The 22,427-nt window shown below is 48.6% G+C and overlaps 6 protein-coding genes across 6 annotated transcripts; 4 read left to right on the forward strand and 2 right to left on the reverse strand.

The window, feature by feature from the left end:
- Positions 1–3,103: 3,103 nt before the first annotated feature.
- Positions 3,104–6,154, forward strand: BDW47DRAFT_109262 (uncharacterized protein). The gene has a single exon (XM_024813423.1). The coding sequence runs from the start codon at positions 3,437–3,439 to the stop codon at positions 5,549–5,551; it is 2,115 nt and encodes a 704-aa protein (XP_024670198.1). The 5' UTR covers positions 3,104–3,436; the 3' UTR covers positions 5,552–6,154.
- Positions 6,155–6,388: 234 nt separating this feature from the next.
- Positions 6,389–7,378, forward strand: BDW47DRAFT_109263 (uncharacterized protein). Its single transcript, XM_024813424.1, has 2 exons — positions 6,389–6,705; positions 6,777–7,378. Exons 1-2 carry the CDS (start codon positions 6,519–6,521, stop codon positions 7,064–7,066), a joined length of 477 nt encoding a protein of 158 aa, XP_024670199.1. The 5' UTR covers positions 6,389–6,518; the 3' UTR covers positions 7,067–7,378.
- A 96-nt stretch (positions 7,379–7,474) lies between these two features.
- BDW47DRAFT_53837 (dolichyl-phosphate beta-D-mannosyltransferase) lies at positions 7,475–8,484 on the forward strand. The gene is made up of 2 exons (XM_024819267.1): positions 7,475–7,681; positions 7,772–8,484. The coding sequence occupies exons 1-2, from the start codon at positions 7,581–7,583 to the stop codon at positions 8,403–8,405; spliced, it is 735 nt and encodes a 244-aa protein (XP_024670200.1). The 5' UTR covers positions 7,475–7,580; the 3' UTR covers positions 8,406–8,484.
- BDW47DRAFT_53833 (uncharacterized protein) lies at positions 8,485–9,799 on the reverse strand. Its single transcript, XM_024819266.1, has 2 exons — positions 9,598–9,799; positions 8,485–9,466 (listed from the first exon to the last, which is right to left on the reverse strand). Exons 1-2 carry the CDS (start codon positions 9,631–9,633, stop codon positions 8,564–8,566), a joined length of 939 nt encoding a protein of 312 aa, XP_024670201.1. The 5' UTR covers positions 9,634–9,799; the 3' UTR covers positions 8,485–8,563.
- A 278-nt stretch (positions 9,800–10,077) lies between these two features.
- Positions 10,078–10,759, forward strand: BDW47DRAFT_109265 (ankyrin repeat domain-containing protein). Its single transcript, XM_024813425.1, has one exon. The coding sequence runs from the start codon at positions 10,301–10,303 to the stop codon at positions 10,478–10,480; it is 180 nt and encodes a 59-aa protein (XP_024670202.1). The 5' UTR covers positions 10,078–10,300; the 3' UTR covers positions 10,481–10,759.
- Positions 10,760–10,790: 31 nt separating this feature from the next.
- Positions 10,791–20,383, reverse strand: BDW47DRAFT_132954 (uncharacterized protein; the record flags this gene model as incomplete). The annotated part of the gene is made up of 21 exons (XM_024817704.1): positions 10,791–12,139; positions 12,199–12,281; positions 12,315–12,501; positions 12,532–13,147; positions 13,178–13,306; positions 13,349–13,522; positions 13,553–13,701; positions 13,738–13,870; positions 13,904–17,547; positions 17,584–17,806; positions 17,840–17,988; positions 18,022–18,230; positions 18,267–18,642; positions 18,691–18,728; positions 18,759–18,822; positions 18,859–18,975; positions 19,012–19,450; positions 19,508–19,655; positions 19,692–19,872; positions 19,921–20,046; positions 20,101–20,383. The coding sequence occupies 21 exons, from the start codon at positions 20,381–20,383 to the stop codon at positions 10,791–10,793; spliced, it is 8,817 nt and encodes a 2,938-aa protein (XP_024670203.1).
- Positions 20,384–22,427: the final 2,044 nt, after the last annotated feature.

Genomic DNA, 22,427 nt, shown 5'->3' on the forward strand with positions numbered 1-22,427 from the left:
TGATTGGTGCAACGAATAATCCCTAGTTTCTACACCTCAGAGTGGTTGTCAGATACATTGAAGCTCATACCTATTCAAGAGGTTGCAAGAATTATTCCGCAAAGCAAGCATTGACCGCCGCTAAGAGTTGGACCCTTCCCTCGACAGGAATAAAGAACCTGCCCGTGAAAAAACCAGGCCATCCGACACAGAGAGAACCAGGTTTCCATCTGATGCAATGGTTTTCCTGGTCACTAGCTGGGCGCGCTTGTACAAGCACACGCGGATTGTGTTTTACGGTGTATTCTGTCTGAGCAGCCTAGTTCCAGTGGGTTATGTCTCGCAATGACTATCACCAGTGCCAATAGACATGGGGTCTCAAGCCCTTAAAGGAGATGTCATGATCCTCGGAAGAGCCGATCATCAGATGAACATCTCACAAGCAGGTGATACGACTACTGACTCGGATTCAGTCGACGCATCGGAGTGAGTCAGGCGGCACTCTGTCGGTATGGGGTACTTGACCAAGTTTAAAGATCGTTGAACGGGACAAGACCCGCCAGAATCGACCATTGTCTTATGTTTTTAGGTCATTCAGAAAGACATCGAGGGATGGAGACTCCTGGGTATCGCCAAAAGGAGTTTCTGGGCATGGATATGGTATTTGTTGGTCCAACCAACCGTCCGGAGTGGAGTAGAGGGATAACTTTGGCACAGCATCGAAATAAGAAAAAACAATACACAGAAATCTTGTACATCCATGGGCTTTTGGCACAATTTATTCCAATTGAAAATACTCTGTACTTTGAATGGTGCACACTCGATACAACCCCGTTATCAGCATTGAAACCCATAGATGAGGGTAGATCTCCCTCATTGCGTCGAGACCTGCAATGCCAGCACAGTGGGGTCAACTATCGCCGAATCATTGACTAGAATTGCGTGTCCTGCATGAACATCCTCATCGCCCTCTGGAGTCCGATCGGACTTTGACGATCCAAGGGTTGTCGAGTGGCGTTTGAAAAGCGCATCACCACACTTTAAAAACGGAGGGTTTAAATATCTATCATATCCTCCGTACACACAATCCGATTGTCTCTTGCCATGATCCACGAGAGACCGGATCCATTGCGATGGTTCGACAGGGCTGATCAGATCAGATGGTATATCCTCATTGGAGAAGCAACATCAGACATGGTTTTGAGACGAGTGGAGATCGGATTTCCAGTACTGGGCCCCCACCGCTGCGGCGAACAAAACCTGAATTGTGACGATCCTGGAGTGTCTAGAACCGAACGGGGACTAGTCCTTGAAAGGAGCCCAGCACGACCCCATCTTCGGTACCAATGTTGAACTATTTCTACGGGACGAACTATTCCGTCTGATGTTTGCCTGTTGGTATCAGCTCAGGTTTATTACTGATTACATAGGGATTATTGGATTGTTGTGCCTAGTTTGTTGGTGGTTCTTTTTAGGCCGGATTGATGAAGGAACCTCAAGGTACCTGACAGGGGTCAAGATATCAATTCTATCTTGTAGATGACAACTTGGGGTGTTCCTATTCTTTTTATTCTTTTGGTTTTTTTTCTTTTCTTTTTTTTTTTTTCTATTCTATTGATCAGATTTGTTTTCTATTTCTATCTCTTGTGCTGTACTTTGGACAGTCTATTTCCTTGGCAGTCCATATCTCTGCAAGGTGGTCAGCCCGATTCCGGGGAGTGATATTCCTAATTTCTATGAGAAAAATATCAAAATCAAAAATAAGGAAGAGGAAGAAAATTACGAGACAGATATACCAATCACACTGGCAAACTAGCCCATCTCCCAGTTTTGCCAATGGTCGAATGCATCCATGACCTGAGCTGCATTGCAGTATTGTAGGTACCCACCGACCTTATACTTCCTCATCGTCGTAGTAGAAGGAGTACGAACGATACTTTCTGTTCTTGTCCATCATCACCACCCTGATTTTCCAGCCGAAGGACTCTAATGTGTCTGCCTGTCCGGATCCGGTCTGATGAGATGCTCTATCTAGTAATTTACCCGGTTAATGTAATTGTTCACATCCAGAACCTTTGGTTTGGGAGGGGCCCGGATTTCGAATGGAATTCACCGGTCTAGGTTAAGCGCGGGAAATAATTAGAACGGTTAGTTGGCCACTAGTTTTTTCTCTTTGCCTTCTTCTCCTAGTTATGGGGCAATCGGTACTAGGCTAGTATAGTAGGTATTGTTTGGATCTGGGTTAATTACTTGCAGTTAGCATACAGAGTCTACGTTCTCTGGAATCGTATACTCGGTCAACCGGTGGGAATACACCATACTACCATCTAATAAATCAGATTGGACCTCAAAGAGTATTGAATTCATTGTCATGCATGTAGTGTTGAACGTTGATAACAGCCATTGTTTATAGTTCGATCGGGTGACGGAGTCCTTGTATGGAACCCCATCCTATCATACAATTCCACTGAGGATTTACCCCCATACGGATAGGTAGATACAACAATCTAATGGAAATCCACCGACTTTGACGCCAAGAAGGTTGTTCTGACGAAGGTGGCATCATGATCGAACTCTCATAGGTACTGCTGGCCGCGGCGTTTCAGCACCTTCGCGTGGTTCTCCGTCTGTGCAGCCGAGGGTGTGTGTGTGTGGTCCGGCATCCCATTGTTTCATGAAAGCAAGGGAGTGGAGGTTGGCAAGAGACGAATACTACGAAAGAGGAGAGAGTACACTTGCCTTTCTACATACCACAAAATATACGACTCTGTATCAGGTAGTAATCGCCATTAACTGGGTTCGTCCATGGGTGGCGAGGCGCAGCAGTTTACTGGCTTACTTCCTTGGTACGACATACCCTGTTGGTACGTTACCAGTCATGTTCTGTCATTGTATGTGATACTTGGTCATGATACCGTAAGGCCAACCCTCTAATATCACTCAATGACTCCTGCGTTAGAGGTCGCTCAGGTAACAACGACCAGCGGTAATACCTGAATCCTTGATTGTCATTACCAATACCCAGTATCACAACCGCTGACCTTACCTGACCCATACGGACGGCTGTCTCTCCCTCTCAGGCTCTCAACTTCTCTCTCTCCTCCAGCCAGTCCTGACCTCTCAAATTCACTCATCCTTCTTCCCCCATCTTATGTTTCTCCTCCCCTTCTCTTCAATCTCATCTCCTTCTCCCCATCTTGTCCCCCCTCCGATTGTTCATCAATCTGAACCCTCATCGGGTTTATCCTTCGCTCCTTAATTTCTTCTCTCTCTTTTTTTCTTGGGAGACTTGACCTTCATTCCAGCGTTCTCTCGTCCTCCCCTTCCCACACACCCCCTCTCTTCGCTGTTTGCCTAAGGATTTCAGTCGACCCAGGTGACTGATCCCCCGACCGCTTTACCCGGATTGATTGAGCAAGGAACAAGAAAGAGGCCCGGAAAGGGCTGTCCCACCGCCATGTCGGGGCGTCACTCATCCAACCATTCTCGTTCCTTATCTTCTTTTTCCTCTGGCTCTCCATCGCAATCGCATTCTTCCACTCCCGAAACCGACTCGATGCATCGTCGCTCCGGCTCAGGTCGCTCCTCAAACCCCAATGTCTTCTCGGATGAATACTCGCTGGAACCGATCGATTCCGAACAGTCCACCCTGACGCCTGAAGCTCGAAGCCCGTCCATCTCCTCGATCGCCTCGTCCAACACGCTCCGAGGGTCGCTGCGCCAGCAAGGGAAACCGTATGGCACCGTGCCGACCGATGCGGAAACCACAGAGAACCCGTTCGGGGATGACGCTCGCCTCTCTGATGAAGATGCCACCCGATCGAGCCTCCCCCAGAAGGGATACGATGTGACCAACCGCAACTCCATCGCCTCCACCAATACCGCACCGTCTATGACGCAACGGAGTCAGAGTACTTCGTCTCGCTTTTCGATGCCTCCCCGGGCCTTGAGCCCCTATACGGGGGCGACCGGCCCCAGCCATCCCTACGCCATGTACCCGCAGGTGGGTGTCAGCCGATCGCCCAGCGTTACGACAACATCGACCATCCGGCCGCCAGATCGACCGTTGGGAGATGCGAATGCACCCCAGCACCCATACGCCATGTACCCACAAAATGTGGTCCCCGAGGAGGGCATCGAAACCCCGCCGGTCATCCCGCTGGGATTCCCCGGTCACACCCAGACCTATCAACGGCCGTCCGGTCGCGCCGACGATGATGTAGGGGACCTTGTGGGGCCCGATGGCCACCTCGAACAACTACCGCCCTACTCACGCTACCCGGATGCCGCAGCACCGAAGATCGAAGGGCAAGTTGATTCCACGAACGACGCGGGCGTCGTTCCAGATGAGAATAGCACCAACGGCCCTACAGCGATTCCGGTGTCCGAGGTATCCTCGAGAACCTTGGTGACCGAAACGGCGGCGTTGCAGACGGAGAGCCAACGCCAGAGCCAGTCATCGGACCGTCCTCCGGCGACCGGCGTAATGGCTTTCGAAGAGAAACTGAAGAGCAAGGGTAAGAAGAAAGCATGCTGCGGGCTTCCTGTGTGGACATTGATTCTGGTGGGAGTAATCATGCTGGTCGGGGCGTGCATTGGGGGCGTTATTGGCGGTGTCTTGGGGGCGAAAAAAGCGGCAGAGGAAGAAAACGAGAAGGATGATGGACCGAACATTGTCACCGTGACTACGACCCCCAAAATGGACGCTACGCCGATATCGACGATCCCCGCGAATCTGAAATCGGCACCCACCGGGCAGTATGTGATCCCGGCGGTGAATAACAATCAATCGAAGTTTTGCGTCGTCGAGTCTGACTACCGACCGGCCTGGCGATGCATGGAGTCGGGCAAAATCCCCATTTCCGTCGAGGGCACGGATACCGACCGCTCGATTAGCTTTGAGAACGAAGCGTTTTCTCCGTCGTTCACTTACGGTGCCCAGGCGCCGTTATTCGCTTCCCCCACGCAGTCTCTTCGTCTGGTGATGGACGGCAGCGATCTCAGCCTGGGACCCGCCCTGACTTTCTTCGGCTTGTTTGATAAGTTGGTGATCCTGCCGCAGGATACATTTTCCACTGATGTGGCCACAAAGCGGTCAGTTTCTGAAAGGGATGTTATGGTCAACAGCGTCCAGCGTAGACAGGCGTCCGAAGCTGGAGATCGGCCATGGTTTTGTTGGTGGAACAGCACGATGATGGAGTTCTTCCTATATCTGAACGAAACTTCCCGGGACGCCCAGCAGAGCTCCACGATGTCGCTGGCCAGCGGCGCCGAGGCCACACCCGTTTCCGACTCCGGCAAATCGAGGCGGGATGTCTCGGTGCCCTACTATCCTCGTCGCATCAAGATGTCGGAAAAGCGGGACTACCCTGAGGCACCGTCTCCGTACTGTGAGCAGATGCAAATGATGGACAACGGTTCTCTGTCATCGGTCTCTGATACGACGATCGAGATTAAGGAGCTTGAACCCACCCCGACGACGACGGTTGGGGGTATTGGAAGCTCTACACAGACGTACACCGCCATGGCACAATATGAAAGCGTATGTTATTGCGCATCGTTGACCGACTAGGCCGGAAGTTCGCACACGGTCACGAAAGGAAAAGAGAATATACAAGAGCATTCCATGGGACAGCCTCATGGAGCCAAGGCGTCGGCGTTTTCCTGGTGGAAGAACTACTCATGTGCATACGAATGATTTACTGATTGATTGATTATCTTGCGTGGGATTCTACGGGCTATTCTTTTTTGGGTGTGACGGATCTTCTGATGCTCCTGCATTGAGTGGCATGCATTTTCTTCATTTTCATTTTCTATTTTCTATCCCCCCCCCCAACCCCCGATTTGCTTTCTATATTTGCAGTGGCTCGGTTGATTCAACCTTGCGATGTGATTTGTCTCAAATACCATCTTTCGAGTCCTGTTTGGCATGGTTTCGTTGATAGCAGTTATGGCGTTTTTTCAGGAAGGTTTGGGTGCAAGAACGGCGACATTTGGCCAGACAAGACCATCGTTACTTGATTGACATTATTATCATTATTATCACTATTACCTTGGGACAGCAGCCATCGGTGTTTTGTATTTTGGATTGACCATCTGGGTTTTTTTACAATTGTTGATTTAGTATGGCCGTCCGACCACTTCATTTAGGAGAGGCGAATCTAATCATTCAACATATTTTTTTTTTTCTTTCTTTCTCACTCTACACAATTCTTTTCTCCACTATGTGTGACTACCACTGCAGATTAAGTTGAAGAAGAGAGACCGGGGGTGAGCTATAAAGGGAAACTGGGTCGAATACTGAGGTATGACAGTAGAACGACGTCATAAGGGTTAGCACTGATAGCATGGCCCACGGGGCGAATGCTATAAATGATGAAATCCCATATTATCCTGTGTGACTTGCAACACTTGCCTTTCACACTCTTATTTGACTTGAGACATTATTGCTACAGTACCTTATTATACTGTATAATAGTCAACTTTTCTTCCCTTTATACTTGAAAAGTTGATACTCTCGGCAAATACTCGAAACAACCATGAGCTCCATAACTCGATTCTTCCCTCTGAGAGCGACCAAGTCGGTCTTCGCTCCTCGCATGAAACCCGCCTTCGTGGCCCCTCTAAACTCAAAGAGAACATACTCGCATGGCTCTTACGGCAGCGCAGAGAGCGATAAAGATAAGCCGCAGAATACTTCTTCTACCAAGAACATCGAGCATCCCGGTATGGCCTCCTCCTTTCCCAGAATAAGCCGAGAAATAGAACAAGCAATAGCTAATACATAAAATCGACAGGCCCACCACCCCCAAACACCAAGTCCAACAACAAGCCCTCTGAGAGCGGACAATCCCAAGGCGACACGCAGGACACCTCCAACAAAGCCAGCCCGATCATCACAGGCGGGAAACAGAGCCCCGTCGTAGACGGCGAGGGCAAAGTCAAGGAGAATGCGCCTGAAGATGTGAAGAAGCATAATGAGGACGTGGCGAATCGGGCTGATTCGCCTTATAACCAGATTGGGGCCGACAGTAAGGTCCGGAAGGGATTTGCGGCGAAGGGGAGTAGTAGTGATAAGGAGACTTGATTATGGGATACTAGGCAGGATTTGACTTGGAGTTGGAGGTTTGGTAGGATTTATTGTATTGGTGTTTATGGGTTTGTTCGATTTGGTACTTCCCTGTGTGTATTGTGTATAGATTCTATTTTGCTCTGATGATTATGGATGGATAATGGTGGTTGATAGGATGTGGTTGGTTGGATTGTTTTATTTGATGTGTCTTAATTTGTTCACTTGTCTGACTTGTATTATCCCTATGCATACCATGTTAATATTTTGAAAATGTGTTATTGCTTAACATATAAATTTTAGATATGAATGAAGCTATCCAAATACTCCATATGCAAGCTAAAACAAGCTAAACCGGTTGCGGCTTAGTCAGGACAACACGTTACGGACTCGATGCCAAGACTCCGTTCAGGAGCATCCCTCCCTCATCCTCTTCCATCTATTTACCTATCCATTGCAATCACGCTCTTCTCCTGGGGCAATTGACTCTTCTCTCTCTATAGACTCAATTGAGCAATCAGACACTCTCAGCATGGCCCCCCACAACCGCTACTCGGTCATCCTGCCCACCTACAATGAGCGCCAGAACCTCCCTGTTATGTGCTGGCTGTTGGAGCGCACCTTTCGCGAGAAGTACTACCCTCTTTCCATACGCATAACCTTTATACAAATATATCTATCATATATACGTATATCTTATAGAAGCTAACAAACGGATAACAGCAACCTAGACTGGGAAATCGTGATCGTCGACGACGGCTCCCCCGACGGCACCCTCGAAGTCGCCAAACAGCTGCAACAACTCTGGGGCGAGAAACACATCAACCTGAAGCCGCGCGAGGGCAAGCTCGGCCTAGGCACAGCCTACGTGCACGGTCTGAAGTACGCGACCGGCAACTACGTGATCATCATGGACGCCGACTTCAGCCACCACCCCAAGTTCATCCCGATCATGATCGACATCCAGCGCCAGACCGATGCAGACATCGTCAGCGGCACGCGCTACGCCAGCCGCGGCGACGTCAAGGGCGGCGTGTACGGCTGGGATCTGTTCCGCAAGCTGACGTCGCGCGGCGCGAACCTTATCTCTGATGTGGTGCTTATGCCTGGTGTGTCGGATGTGACGGGGAGCTTCCGGTTGTATAAGAAGAGTGTGTTGGAGAAGGTTATCTCCAGTACCCAAAGCAAGGGTTATAGTTTCCAGATGGAGATGATGGTGCGTGCTAAGGCGATGGGGTTCAAGGTGGCGGAGTGTCCGATTACGTTTGTGGATCGCTTGTATGGGGAGAGTAAGCTGGGCGGGTCGGAGATTGTCGAGTATCTGAAGGGGGTGTTTAATCTGTGGTTGCGTGTTTGATTTGCCTTTCTTCTTTCTCACTTTGGTCTTGTTGCATGTTCGCCCTCCCCCCGATAACTGGCCCATATACTATACCCGTGTCAAGGTTGTTGAGCTATTTCCCCATCTACTTTGTACATTACTTTAATCCATGAAGCCTCTACCTGCATTGTTTCAAATCAGACTCTCCCCAAATACCCCGTCACCCGCTCAGCGAGCCACTCCTGCCCCTCATCTTGAACATTGTGAGTCGCCCCAGGGATAATCCCACTGCCCTCATCCCACTTCCCAGCCGTGGCCTCCTTCCACCGCCGCAACATCCCCTCCATATCCAGCCCAGGCGCCCCATACTCATCCTTCCCAGAATACAGCGCCATGAGCTTACCACGCAGCAAGCCCCTCTCCCCAACAACCCCAAACGTCTCCTTCAACCTCTGATCCGTCAAATCCGAACTGAACAGATCATCCTCCGCCGGCGTCTCGGGACTCTCAGGACTAGCCAGCGACCAAAACCGATAAGCATTGATGGGCGTATCAGCCGGCATGCCCACGGCAGCCGTCAAATTCAGCGGCATAATCTCAGTCGTGGAGCGCGTTCTCGCGAAATGAACCAGCTGGCTCAGCGCCGCGTGCGACTCGTGGCTCCCCTTCGTCGTCGCGATCAGCATCTCCCGGTCTGACATGGGCGCCTGCATGATCGCGCCGTCCAGCGCCGGACGCTCGCGGGCCTCGCCCCCACTGGTCGGATTCTCCTTGTATAAGTAGTGCAGTACGTCCTGGCTACCGGTTGAGTGGCCCATCAGCACAATCTTGCTGTTGGCGGGGAGGCGCCCCCGCACAAAGTCCACGCATTGCGCGATCTCGTTGATGTCTTGGTCCAGGCTGCCGACGCCCCAGCCGTGGTAGGAGGAGGTGAGGAGCACGTTGTAGATGGTCCAGGGGGTGGGTTCGAGGGCTTGGGCGAGTTTCTCGACGTAAGGCACTGTGAGGAGGCCGTCGGTTAGGCCGCCGACGAAGAGGAGGGCGTTGGGTTTGTCGTTGGTGGTTTGAGAGGTGAATTCAAAGGCGGTTAGGCGGGGGGCCTGGCGTTTGTTAGTTTTCTTTCCTTTAACATAGTTTTTTTGTTTCTTTCTTGCTCTTCTTTCAACGAAGACACATGTTCAGTAGTGTTTTGATAGGTGGGGTAGGTGTTGGCTCAAGTGAAGGGACGTACATATTCATGCAGAACTCCAGGATGGGATTTAGCCATGGTTGCAGCTTTGTAGTATGCTGTTATCTGAATGACGTTTGGGGGTCTAGTTGATGTATGGAGAAGACTGCGGGGGGTTTGGGTAGAAGGAGATTTTGAGAACAGGCGGAGAGGAGGGGAAAGAAATGACGTTGTTGTCCGCTTCCCATCGCTGCAGATGTGCGAGGCCCACCCAGAGTGGGGACCTTCGATATGGCCTCAAGCTGTCTGTCTTCCCCACTCCTTTTCACGGTACAAATAAGCTAAGGACAATTGGATAGATAGACAAAATCAGTACTAATTAAGGGCATAATAAATAATATTATAGCCACTATGAAATGGCGCAGTCTTCTTCATTGATTGGCCTGTGTGATCAGCGCAAAGCAGCACTAATGATTGGAGGGGCACACGAGGCGTAGTCTCACTCAACAAACTTGCGATAATACGAGGTTGACATCTTACTGCTCTTACTGCAACTTCCTAAGAAGTCGTCTTGTCGTATACTAGGTCAATCACTAGCAATTTTGCCTACATCGTCTTCCCAGTTTGGGCTGTATATACATGTTTGAAGCCAGCTGAAGCCAACGAGACCAAACAGCAACATGTCTATCCAAAATGGTTGTGTCAACGTCAACAAGGTCGACCGCAAGCTCGCTGCACTCACACTCCCATCCTCTGCAACAACACTATGCGAATTCGTGGGAAGACGCCCTTACATTGGGCGGTAGATAGCGGACACCGAGCCGTTGCGCTGCTTTTGCTAGAGAGGGGGTCAGACATCGAGGCCAGGGATAAATGCGATGAAACCCCACTGCTTATAGCTTGTCGGAGGGATGATGAGGAAATGGCTGGGTTTTTCCTGGATTAGGGAGCCAACATAGATGCCAAGGCCTCGGGTTAGATGGCTTTGACACCCCTTGGGTTTGTAGTGCAACGGGGGATGCTCACCATGATGCAATCTTTGTTGGATCGGGGCGCGACTCCAGTGTGTGCCTGTCGATTCGATAGAATCGTATCATGGTGTTAGATTTGAGGGGTTTGAGGCCGCTTTGGCATTGTTCCGGGATGTTTTGGAAGCGCGGAAGTTGGATATTGACAAATGAGCCTCGCGGTACATGAATAATATGTTTGATTGCTGGAGTATTAGTTCTACATAGCTATCCGTACAAATAGTATTATTACGACTTGCATCCCGAGCCACAAATGTCCGAGATCAACCCTCTAGCCTTTACTTCAAAATCAGACTCGCGGAGCAGCTTCCCGTCCAAGATCTTGCCAATGTGGGTCTTACTGATGTCTTGACAGTCTTTCCTGATCTGTGACATGAGAACCTTGAGAAACTCCAGGGGACTTTGATGGAACGGGGAGCCTAGCCTATGTGCGTCTGTGAGAATGAATCCATCCGCTGCAACCGACCATCCCTCGGGGGTCTTGACCGATGCCACGCCGAGGAACTCGCATATCTCCTGGTACTCGCGATACGTAGAGATGTAGAGCTGCCCGGAGAACAGATTCAACTGGATTCGGAGAGATGTGGGGATTTCGAGGAGTTCAGAGCGCCTAGGGACGGTGTACAACGCCAATCCATCCAGTGGGGGAAACCCTTCGTGTTGTCGTGGAGAGTACAAATGCAGCGTCACCTTCGTCTCTGAGCTGCGAATTCTGGGTAGAATTTTGCAGGCTTCGTAGGGGCTAATGACCATCATGTATTTTACCACATTCTGGCTCGGTTTGAATGAAGGTGCAGTATATGTACTTGTTAAGATCCATTGAACAGGCCGTTGGTATGCATCCGACTGAAAAGATACGTGCTTCGGGGCCAGGATCGTGGTGGCGAAGTCAGCTGTTACCAGGAGCCCCCGTGGGAGTTGTGACACATTTAAGTGCACAGCTGCGGAAGTATCTCTCAACATTTCGAATGCTGGCCCATAAGCCATTGTAAGACTGGTAGGCACCCCAGTGGTGATGAACGACAAGACGTCCGGATGTAAGTTGTGGGTAGCCGGCCCTTCTGGAGCTGGCCTGTCGACTTCGGGCTCTTGTTCAATTTCAGGCGCGAGTTCGCGCTCCTGCTCTTCATGGAGATGGGTTGTACTAAAGTCCAAATCTTGGAATTCACGACATCTTTCGCGAATGAGATGGGCGTTAGGATTCTTTATGTCCTGTAGCTGGGAGTCAGGTAGCGGAGAGCGATGCCAACCGGGTCGATATCTGGACTCCAGGGACTGGTATTCGGGCTCTAAGAACTCTATAGCCTGTGCAGTAGTCATCGTGGTCTGTCCGTCCTTCCTGGCCTTGTCCCACAAAACTGACTGGCGTCCGAAACGTTCTGCCTGGGTTGCCCACAAGGGGATGCTCCGCTGTATATCGTGCCAAGTCTCTGATATTGCCCAGCATAAGACGTCTGATACATCAATGTCCAACTCATCCCGGTGTCCTGTAAGCGAGATAATGTTCGACTTGATTTCGTCGGGTATGTAGAAGATGACTGATTGTCCTTTGCCCAGTTTTCTCATTCTCATGCACGCTGTATAGGGTTAACGCGGACGGCCTGTACACATACTCATGGTTGAAGATCCCTCTTACCTTGGACCAACTTATCCTTTGTGAGACCCGCCCCCAAAGTCACAGCAGCACGATAATATTCCGGTAGTTTTAGATCTGTTCCCCTAGTGTGTGCTTCGTCAAGGAATATATGACACAGTTCAAGTTGCTTGGAAAAGGGCGAAATTTGCAGCGCCTCCACGCGTCCTTTTCGGTCCAAAACGACAAGCTCGTCATTTTCATCAAAAAACACTATAGCCTGGGTTTGCTTGTGGTTTGTGATCAGCTTGAGCCATGCCTCCGCTACCTCGACGTTGCTTAGTTCTATTATCTGGGCCCCTACATCTAGGATCACCTGTGCAGGGGGGTCCAGACTAGTCACCATGTGAAGCAAAGCATTTGCGTCTGAGCCTGATTCACGGTGCTGTGAGTGATAGAACGCAACTGAGTTTTCAGGTCTTAGAAGGTTCTCAATCACCAAAGCATTGGTGTGGTTTTGCTCTGGTAGGTCTAGCTGTTCCACATCCAAAGGCAATGTTGTCCGGGAATCGTTCGTGCCACTAAAGCCAATTGTTGGATGAGTTTTGGTCTCTCCAATGTCCCAACCGGAAGCCGTGAGCTTTTCGGGAAACTCTCTCATTACTTTTGGGAAAACAAGGTGAGCTAAGAAGTAGTCGATCATACTTTTTGAAAAGCGGAGCCTGGGAAACACCTCCTTAGAACAATGATAACGGTCCTCGAGATTGATTCCGACTAGATGACGGTAGGAGTCTGGCAAACCTGGGGCGTCCACAACCCAAGCCGCATATTCAGCATCTGCTTGATCAGACTTTAGAAGATGGCTGAAGGAAAGGAAGATATCATCGTCGCCAAGTCCACCGTAATAGTAGCTCAGGAACGTCAGTATGAGAACAACATCTGGATGACTGTATTCAGACCGCGTAGAAGGCTTGTCCTTGGCGCGGTATGGGACTGCAAGTCTGGTCGGTGGCTGCCTTTCCGAATCCAGTCCGTAGTTGACGCGCCAGCGTTTTTGACCTAGACAGAAGCTTAGGACTCCACCGGCGATAAGCCCTCTAAGAAGAAGAAGTGGACTTTTAGTCGCGTCAGTCCAAAAGCCTGTCGTGCCTTGATCTTCAACGGCAGCAATCTGCGTTGGTTCAAGTTCTGCGTTGAGTGCATAATTGAACACAGCGTTTCTAACCGCCTTCGGCTGCCGCGAGATTGGCAAGCCTTCAATCCCGTGGTCACAAATGTGCTCCAAAAGCCGGACCATAAGACTGTGCTGGGCATCGTGATGGAGAAACCTCATTCGTGGGAAACTGCCTGGGTGAAGATCTTCCAGCTCCATTGAATGAGGGAATTCCTTATGGAGGTCTGGGGCAATTTCTCTCACAATATGTAGTAGCTGATGGATCAATATCCACCTCCGCGGGCTAAACTCCATTGGACGTTGGCTACCCATGGTGTAAATGAGTTCAAACTTCACACCAAAATTCTCGTCACTTTCATCCACGATGACACGTGAGTCAGTGCGGAAAAAATCTAGAGTTTTTAGAACCGAGGAACCGACGGTGCCACTGCCAGAAATCAGATTTTCAAGACCCATCAGTTTCAGCGATAGTATGTGCTCTGGTTGAACCAAGAGAACACCGCCGCTTGACATGCAATCATGGCATATCTTCCGGATTTCATTGGCTTCGGCTTCCCCAATCTTCAAAGTGCGACAAACCGGTAAATGATAAACGCGGCGATCCAATAGCCCCCCCAACTTAGATACTAGCATCTGGAACATCTGGCGAGACTGGGGTTTTGGCACTATTACAACGACCAGACAGCTACCATTCGCAAGTGCAGCCGACGTAATAGGAATGATCACGGAAGACTTCCCTTCGCCCATATTCAACTGCATCACCACATTGCCGGGTCTGCTGGTTCTCATCTGCTTAGCAATCTGCTCCTGGACTTCCCGTATGAGGATACTATTCTCAATCTCAACCAACAGAGTCTCAGGGAACTCAAGAGGATCCCAGTCTGTGTGTCCTTTGTTCCTAATCTCCCGGATGAGATCTTCGCGAGCCCCAATCAAACTGACTAGTCTCTCCGCACGTTGGTTGGCCGCAAGTGCAAGACCATATGCAACAAAGCAGCGCTTCCAGTCATCCGTCAACCTCACCCATCTATGATGTGCCATCTGCTGGAGTAGAAGAATGGGCGAAACCCTTGGCCATTGGCGTACACATGCTAATGTGGCCATGACAGCATGGCGTGTTGGGTGCTGCATTTCACATGGCATGTTTTCCACGGATTGGAGACTCATACGTGCTGTGATGGCATTGTATACTGAACGTAAATGATCTTGGCACAAATACAAATGGCTTGCGAGTACATCCCTCAAGTGGGGATCAGTAAACACAATGCTCCAGTCTCTTGAAGTCTGCTGTAGAGATTCGATGCTACCCCGTAACTGGTCAATGTAATTTTTTTCATAGTTGGACCTCGATAGCAGTTCTAGCTTTCTGCTGAGTATGCGAGACCGAAGTTCTGAGCTGGAACCAAGTGGCGCGGCTCTCAAAAGGTTCTGAAGTTGAGGGGGCTCCAAATCCACATTAGGAGGTTTTCCGCAGAGAATATCACCCACACCAACAAATCCAGGTTTATGTCGCATTGGGTTGTCATATGTTTGGAAGATATATGGCTGGATCGTTATACTGTGAGCTGCCTGCTCACTGAAAACATGCGAGAGGCGGCGAATATAATCTCGGAATTCCATGTTGTCGAACCAAATAGAGAACAGCTCCCGAACAATAGCCATTGCACTTTTAATATTGATATAAGACCAGATATTGAGAGGGCCATCAAATGCGGGCTTGCTGGGCGACCTGACTGGCCACTGTGATTGAATTGCTGAAATGAATTGCTCAAGCGCCTTCTCTCTGTTTCTTTGAAATGTTCTTGATCGACGACATTTGTACACCGTGCGGGCCTCGCCAGGGTAGGATGCAATGGTCCAATCAGGAGACTTCTCGATGCGTAGTAGAGAGCAACCGAGTTTATGGAGTAGGGCGGAATTGTTAAATTGATAACCTCTCGAGAGGTAAAACAAAGCGCCTGAAGGGGGGTTCACCTGGTCCATTTCCGAGATAGTGTATACCGAAACCAATGCTTCCAGGACTGTCATATCCACATCCTTGGCAAATGCCATAGTTGAAAACCACATCATGGCTTGGAACTTATTGAGTCGATTTTTATGACCAGACCGCAAAAGCTGGTTATGAATGGCGCACCAATGCTGGGATATCAACTCCATTGGTTCCAGGATTACCTGGGCATCGAACTTCCCCTTCATATCGCCGAGTTCTTTATTTGATCCAAAAATGCAATCAACACTCGATAGAAATTGCCAGAGATGGGATAGCAAATTATCTGCCGGCCTCGCTCGAGTTATGGGAATTCCCGAATATATGGCTTTCGACATAAGGAACGCCCTAGAGCCTTCTTGAGATTCCTGGTTACAGTCAAGGCTCCGATACGAGTGATCTTGGTCACATGTATGGCTCTCAGCACCAAATTCAGAGACACGAAATAAAGAAGACCGAATACTGTCACGTTGCAGAAGCTCCGTTTCGACATGAGGCAAGTCTGGATGGCGTTCGTGTTTGGCTGAAGACAGCATCATCTGTCGGCGATCTTGATCGAATATGTCAACTACCCTGGTGTAGAATTCCCCATGTTGAGTTAGGAAAGACAGACTCTTCTGCCAAGTAACTGATTGCATCACACGTTCCCCGGCTGGATAATATCTCCTTTCTGGCGTCAAGGCAGCGATACTGGCGAGTATGCTTGTGTGCTCCGGGTGAAGAGTTTCGAATGACCTGACCGCTGCAGAACGAAGAATGGTGAGGGCTTGCTCGGTTCCAGTTCTACCCGTCAGAGGATCAGGTATACAAAAGGATGTTAGAGCATGTAGATAACACAATATTAGCTTGCTTTGCAGGCTTCCGTTGTCGACCAATTGACCGAGTCGGTAATCGACTGTGTAAACTTGGAAGTTGGTCGCGGTTTCCAAGTCAATTTTAACTTTAACATGATCGCCTTCCCTCTGGAAGTCCACTTCTCCATCTGGTACAATCACAGCCCTTCCAAGGCGCTTTGGGCACTTGAGCAGGAGCCTGTTGTGCAAACCAACAAGTGAGTCCAGAGATTGGTCACCATCAACTTCCATTCCGCGCGACTGCTTGCTCCGGATGGAAGAACTTCCCTTCCCAAGGGTGAAGCCAAGCTGGAGAACTGGGATGTCAATCTCGAGATGTGAGGACTCCAGGTGGAGAATGCAGTGGATTTTACTAGGTTCGGCCACTGGAGCAAGAATGCAACCGATTGTTTCGGCTGTTGCACTCTTTATGCTCACCAAGTAATCCTCATCTTTCGCAAGGCACCAGCCCTTTCGATGATCTCTTCTGAGCCTCCAATTTGAACTGGATGATTTCCATGCCTGCCCAGCTGGGCGAAATTCGATAAGTTTTCTATAGTCGTCATACCAATGAACAAAGTTGTGCACAAACGCGTCGGGGAAGAGGCCTTCTAGCAACCTCGGTGGTAAGTATTGGAGCACTTGTTCCCCTTTGACAGCACAAACAACAAGGTCGGTAGTGAAATTATCAGTGGTCCGTAACAGCCCCAAATGCACCGTGTGTTCCATATGATCTCTTTTAGCAGAAAAATCCATCCCTGGGACAGGGCTCGGCATGATTTCCAGAGCTGAGTGGCCAAACAGCCGTTGGTAAGACTGGTGGGTCTCATATTCGGAAGGAAGGCTAGATAAGGGAAGACCATTGACCAGGATCTCACCTGTCAGTAGGTTGAAATGAATCAGTAATTTCCTATCTGCGTTTCCATGATTCATGGTGCGACTATAAAGCCAGCAAGACGGTTGCTCTGTCACGGCCGACCAACTGTCTCCTCCCCGAAATCCTGACCATGCTCTTTGGATGGCTACATCCAAGACTCTGCTGTTTTCTTCAAGAATTCTGCGGGTCAAAATTAGGTGAGTACGGTAGCAGAGGGTTTCCCAACGTCGGTGGAGGACTGGAAGCAGTGGATCGGAGGCTTCGAGTGGATAAAGCGAATTTCCCCACTCCTGAATTGTCACACAGCACAATATAAACAGTGAAGCTTCCGAGTTCCTGGCGAGTGTAGTGCGCAGGTACTCGTCTTCTGTGTCGAAGGAGCATACACAAATCAAAGCAAGGCGAACGGTCAGTGCAACCAAATGATCGCGCTCCTCACCATAAATTGCCCTACTGGCTTTTCCCTTGACAAGTTCGACCCATTCAAAAACAATCTCTCGTAGATATTGTAATATCTCTAAGCAAGTTTCCCGAATGGAGTCTGAAAGTGTTAGCGACAGCACCCTTGATGTTATACATGCGAATGTGCAGAGCGCTTGCGCTGACTCCCAGTTGTCTTTGATCCTGTCTATGGAATTTGCAATCTTGTTTAGTAAGGTCCTGGCAAAACTTTCCTCTCTAAGGATCTTATGGCCTTTTCTCGGGACTTCTTGTTCACCCGGTGGCCCAGCCTGGTAAATGGTCTGGAGAATTAAAATGCACGTTTCCAGCCTTTTCCAGTCAATCTGCGGCATAGACAGCTGCACAAGGATGTTTTGCCATTGCACTTCGACCCCGAGAGGAATAGTACACAGTGCATTGTATTCCGCGCTTGTCAAATGCTCTGGACAAGTATGCCGCTGAGAGGCTATGGCCTGGTTCGGTGGGGGTCCGTCAGGGGCTCCAGATGGACGAAAAAGGAACCCTTGTAAGGATGTGCTCTCTGTGGGCATTTGATAAACACATAGGGTGGCACTGCGGTACGTCATCTTGAAAGCAGCGAGGAAACAATCAATCTTGCTGTCGAAATAACGAAAGTGCAGCCCATTGTCTAGGCAGACATCATGCTCGGTCACTTCAATAATGTTTTTCGAATTCCGGTGAGTAATTCCATGAGGTTTATCTTGCGAAAGGAGACATATGCGTTGCACATTTTTGCATGGTGTAAAGTAGCCATGAAGACCGCTGTATGTTGACAATGGATGTGTTGAACGTGGCCACATCTGTTCAGAATACTCCACGCCTAAGGCATCCATTATGAAAAACATAGCAGTATCCCGCCAATTTCCAAATGGCCGAGGAAGATGGAGCTCAAAGATCGTCGATTTCATCTCATCTCTGTTTCTGGATAAGGGCCATTCGTGAATGGCAATGCTGATATCGTATGCTTGTTTTTTATAGCTGCATCTCTGACAAGACACAGCATGGCGCTTTTTCTCAAAAATGTCTTCTGGACCAGCGGACACCTCGTAGTATTCACACTCGGCAAGCTCATATTTCTTCATTAGTTGAGCATAGGAAGTCTTCTTCTCACGGAGCTCCGCCTTTTTTGATTCTCTTTCGAGGTATGCATGTGTTTCGATTTCGTCCAGTAGGGCTTTGTGGTCAACGGAACCATCAAAGTATCTCACAGAAAAGCAATTACGAGTGCCAAACTCTTGGAAGATGCCGGGGCCGGGGAACCTGACGCCCTGCTGTCGCCGGCGCATGTACTCTTCGGCCCGAGCTAACCTAGCCAGCTGGGAATGGAAGCGTAGAACTAGTACTTGAAATGTCTCTATTGGAACACAAGGATCGTAGTCGTGCAGCATACCGTAAATGTGTGTTGCAGACTTATCACATGCAATCCATAGCTCGAGGAGAGAGAGCATCATGACCGAAATGGCTTCAGGATCGCCACGGTATGTGTCCATTGCTACTTGGTGGTATCCTTGCATCAGTCCGCCCAACTGACCACATGTATTACCGTCCGCTATGTGTTTTTGAAGCCAGTTGTCCAGATTTTCAGCAATCCATTGCTCTAAAGCGGCCAGGTTATACGTCTCGTATTTGGAGTTGTAGGTGCGTGACAGTTTCGGGAACTCTGTAGCGTTAAATCCGATCCGGATCGTCGGGGGTTCAAAATTCGTAGAGCCCTGAATGTTTGCTTCACGCGCCTTCATATCCATGATGAACTTATCAAGATCATCTAGGGTATAGTAGATGTCTTCGGCAAAGTGGAGACACTCAAGCAACGACATGTCATGCTTATAGCCGCTGTGTGCTATAGCTTTCTGCCATCTACCGTCAATGATGTGGCCCGTTTTCTCTAAAGCATGGCGGACAAAAGGAATCCAGGGTGCAGTGCTGGGGAGATTTAGTTTGAGTAGCCTCCGTCCAATCTTAGAGCTCATGGCTTGCAGATGCTCACTAGACAGCCCGGATTCAGACGCCCAGTCGAGAAAGTGGCTCATGAAAAATACCATGAAGTACTTGTAAAGCCCGAAGAAGCGTGGTATTTGTCTGGTCTGTCTAGACATCACAAGCTGCAGGGAAACACGGATCAGCAACCAGAGAGGGGATCGCCGCCACGGTGACCTGCTGGAATTCCACATGACCTCCTCGTGAGTGCTCTTGCGGATCCGGGAAACATGGGTAGCTTTGCACATGGGACGCAAAAACCCCATTAAAAGCTCTGTCACGATCTTGGGGTGAGTGGTGTCCCGGTCTTCGTCGAGCTTTTGGCCTGCTTTTGTCACCTGAGTTCGAGTATTGGCAACCTCCTGATGGCTCATCCGCTCTAAGGCTTGTGCTATAGTGACCAGGAATTCAGGGTTTTTGAATGCGTCTGGGTCCATTTCCAAGGCGGGCCCCGGAAAAATCCGTTGCAGTCGACCCAATGTCGTGATGACCTGTTCGTTGCGCGGAGAGAGCTCAAATGCCTCCACGTTGATCCCATTGTCGACCTTGGTTATGAGAAGAGCGGCATTCTGGGCGCGCACGTGGACCGGGATAGAACCTCCTATTGATTGTCAGTTCCACAGTCTCAGAAGGTATCATAATAGTTATTTCTAACCTTCGGAATACAGTTGAGCCAATGTCTTCTTCAGTTTAGTCTTGTCTATATGGCCGAACTTGTCATAGATGAAACGCAGACGACAAATCATTGTAGTCGCCGAAGAAATGACACATGCTGCATCCGAGGAGACGTATCTCTTGAAAGATCTCAGCGCCTGGATGACTCTGTCAAGAAGAAAAATTTCGTGTGCGACATCGTTATCTGCGCCGTCAGGAAGTTTGGGGGGCAGGAAAACATGATGCAGGACATACGTAGCCATCTCCAGAGTTGAGGTTGACATTGTATGCTGCGTGGAAAGAGACGAGATGGGGGATATAGAAAGAAGAGATGATGGATATGAGAGTATAGGTGTGTGTGTGTGAGAGAGAGAGTAGTGGATGGCAGGGAGAAAGGAGAGAAGAGTGAGTGGGAGAAGTGGGAGAAGTGGGAGAAGTGGGAGAAGTGGGAGACGTAAGGGGAGTGAGTTAGGGCATAGGATATGACTATTGATAAGAAGTGAATTTAAGATTTAATATATGAAATTTTCCTGTAAGTGAATAGTAAAGTATAGTAATCACTTGTCTTGGCCTCTAAAGGCAGTTTGCTGTGCTAGTATAGTGATTAATATCTTCTAATAGTATAAATCAAATGTTGGCCTAGGATGTCTACATATCTTGGGCCTTTCAAATGAATATTATCAGGATATAACTTGTATAGGGAGACTGTTAATATTACTAACGAATGTTTAGATTACATCTAAATTTCAACTGTTCTTCTCTTTTTTGCAAGTAAATCAGGTACATTATCAGAGAGAACAAGATACAACCTAAGCTAGCTCAAGGTAGTAGGTTTCTTGTGTCAAGATCTTGTTTGTCATTTTCTAGATAAGAGTAACTTGCTGTATTCAACCATATAGAAGGTGTAAACGTTGCTTGCTAATTTATTTGTCGCTGTCATGTATATTGCCTTGTTGCTCTTCATCACCAGTTGAATTATGAGACATGCAAATAGGAGATGTCAAACATGCAAAGTTCTCTAACGCGGATTGTTTTTTAACTCTACATGTCTTTTACAACTATTGGCAACTTTTTCAGAGTCATAAGAATTATTAAATTCATTAATATTTTCAGTCCTTTTCATCAGTTCTCCCATATAATCTTCTATGTTTTTCATGGTGTCATGATGACAGGATCATGAATACTACTAACTATTTCTATTACAGAATGTGAAAAATTGTAGACAAAGAATAATGGTATTAGATCTTCAGGTATTCTTACTCTCAAGGAATCTAACTTCATTTCGCCACATTCCGCTCTCTCAATACTCTCACTGAGAAGAAAAACACAAGGGAAAAGAACACGGCGGGGAGAGGTGATAGAGAAGTGGGATCAGGGTCCTTCAGTGCTATCTAAAATTTTTATTTAGTTTCAAAAGTAGTAGCATTGACTATCTCCTTTCATCTTGGACAAACGTGTACGGAACGACCTCCGGGACAACGCCGATGGAAACAGTCAAATATTTATGGTTTTTGATAATTCCTTCAGAATCATGCTTAAAGCTATGAAAGTTGCAAGGATTATAAAGAATCTAAGTACGATCTATGTGGGAAAACTCGGCAAATCAGCGGACATGTTCGCTGGTTGCATTCACCATTTCCACACAACCAAACAGACAAGCCTATCCCGCTCTATAATTCTCATGACCGTCAGACAGGAACGAATACACGAATTCAGTCCCCTGACAAGTGTATATATGCTGTTGTACAGTCGATAAGACAAGCGCCAAGCCCCTATTAGCACCAGCTGTACCGACAACCGCATGGCCTGTAGGGTCCCCAATAACCACTCCATGGGTAACAGCATGGTATGCTAAAAATAACTACCAGCATTCCCAGTAGCGGTCAGTCTCTCCAGATTCCAGTGAATAGGTAACAGGTCTGATAGGATGTCTTGATGGGAAGTTTTGACAGTGTACGCACGCTGATATATAGTCGATAAGTAGGCAGTAGCGTTATCGAGTAACTATGCATTGCACAAGCCCATAACGCCCACTTACCACGGGTGACTGTAGAGTGACCTGCGGACACTTTCACACACTGCGTAGAGTGGTTGCAGACACTAATTACCCAGAAAAACCAATGCAGCGGCTTTCTGGATCTGCTAATAGACTGCATGCCAACCGCGAGAGCGTCCTCTCTTGTAAACGAAAAAATGATCAGAAATTTTTCGATAATCTACCATCCGACCAAGAGACGGTGTAGACCGCAGGATTGGGTTCTAATAAACAAGAGAAGTCAATTTCAGTAGTGCATAAAGTCCCCACGTTTGATCATCCATCAATACGTA

Source organism: Aspergillus candidus (genome assembly GCF_002847045.1).
Source record: "Aspergillus candidus strain CBS 102.13 unplaced genomic scaffold BDW47scaffold_38, whole genome shotgun sequence".
In the NCBI taxonomy this organism is placed as follows: Eukaryota; Fungi; Ascomycota; class Eurotiomycetes; order Eurotiales; family Aspergillaceae; genus Aspergillus; species Aspergillus candidus.

Coding starts and splice junctions, on each gene's coding strand:
- BDW47DRAFT_53833 (XM_024819266.1), bottom strand. CDS start 9,633: ATGGCTAAATCCCATCCTGGAGTTCTGCATGAATAT. Junction 9,467..9,597: donor CTGGAGTTCTGCATGAATAT/GTACGTCCCTTC, acceptor AACAAACGCCAG/GCCCCCCGCCTAACCGCCTT.
- BDW47DRAFT_109263 (XM_024813424.1), top strand. CDS start 6,519: ATGAGCTCCATAACTCGATTCTTCCCTCTGAGAGCGACCAAGTCGGTC. Junction 6,706..6,776: donor CAAGAACATCGAGCATCCCG/GTATGGCCTCCT, acceptor TAAAATCGACAG/GCCCACCACCCCCAAACACC.
- BDW47DRAFT_109262 (XM_024813423.1), top strand. CDS start 3,437: ATGTCGGGGCGTCACTCATCCAACCATTCTCGTTCCTTATCTTCTTTT.
- BDW47DRAFT_109265 (XM_024813425.1), top strand. CDS start 10,301: ATGCGAATTCGTGGGAAGACGCCCTTACATTGGGCGGTAGATAGCGGA.
- BDW47DRAFT_53837 (XM_024819267.1), top strand. CDS start 7,581: ATGGCCCCCCACAACCGCTACTCGGTCATCCTGCCCACCTACAATGAG. Junction 7,682..7,771: donor GAGCGCACCTTTCGCGAGAA/GTACTACCCTCT, acceptor AACGGATAACAG/CAACCTAGACTGGGAAATCG.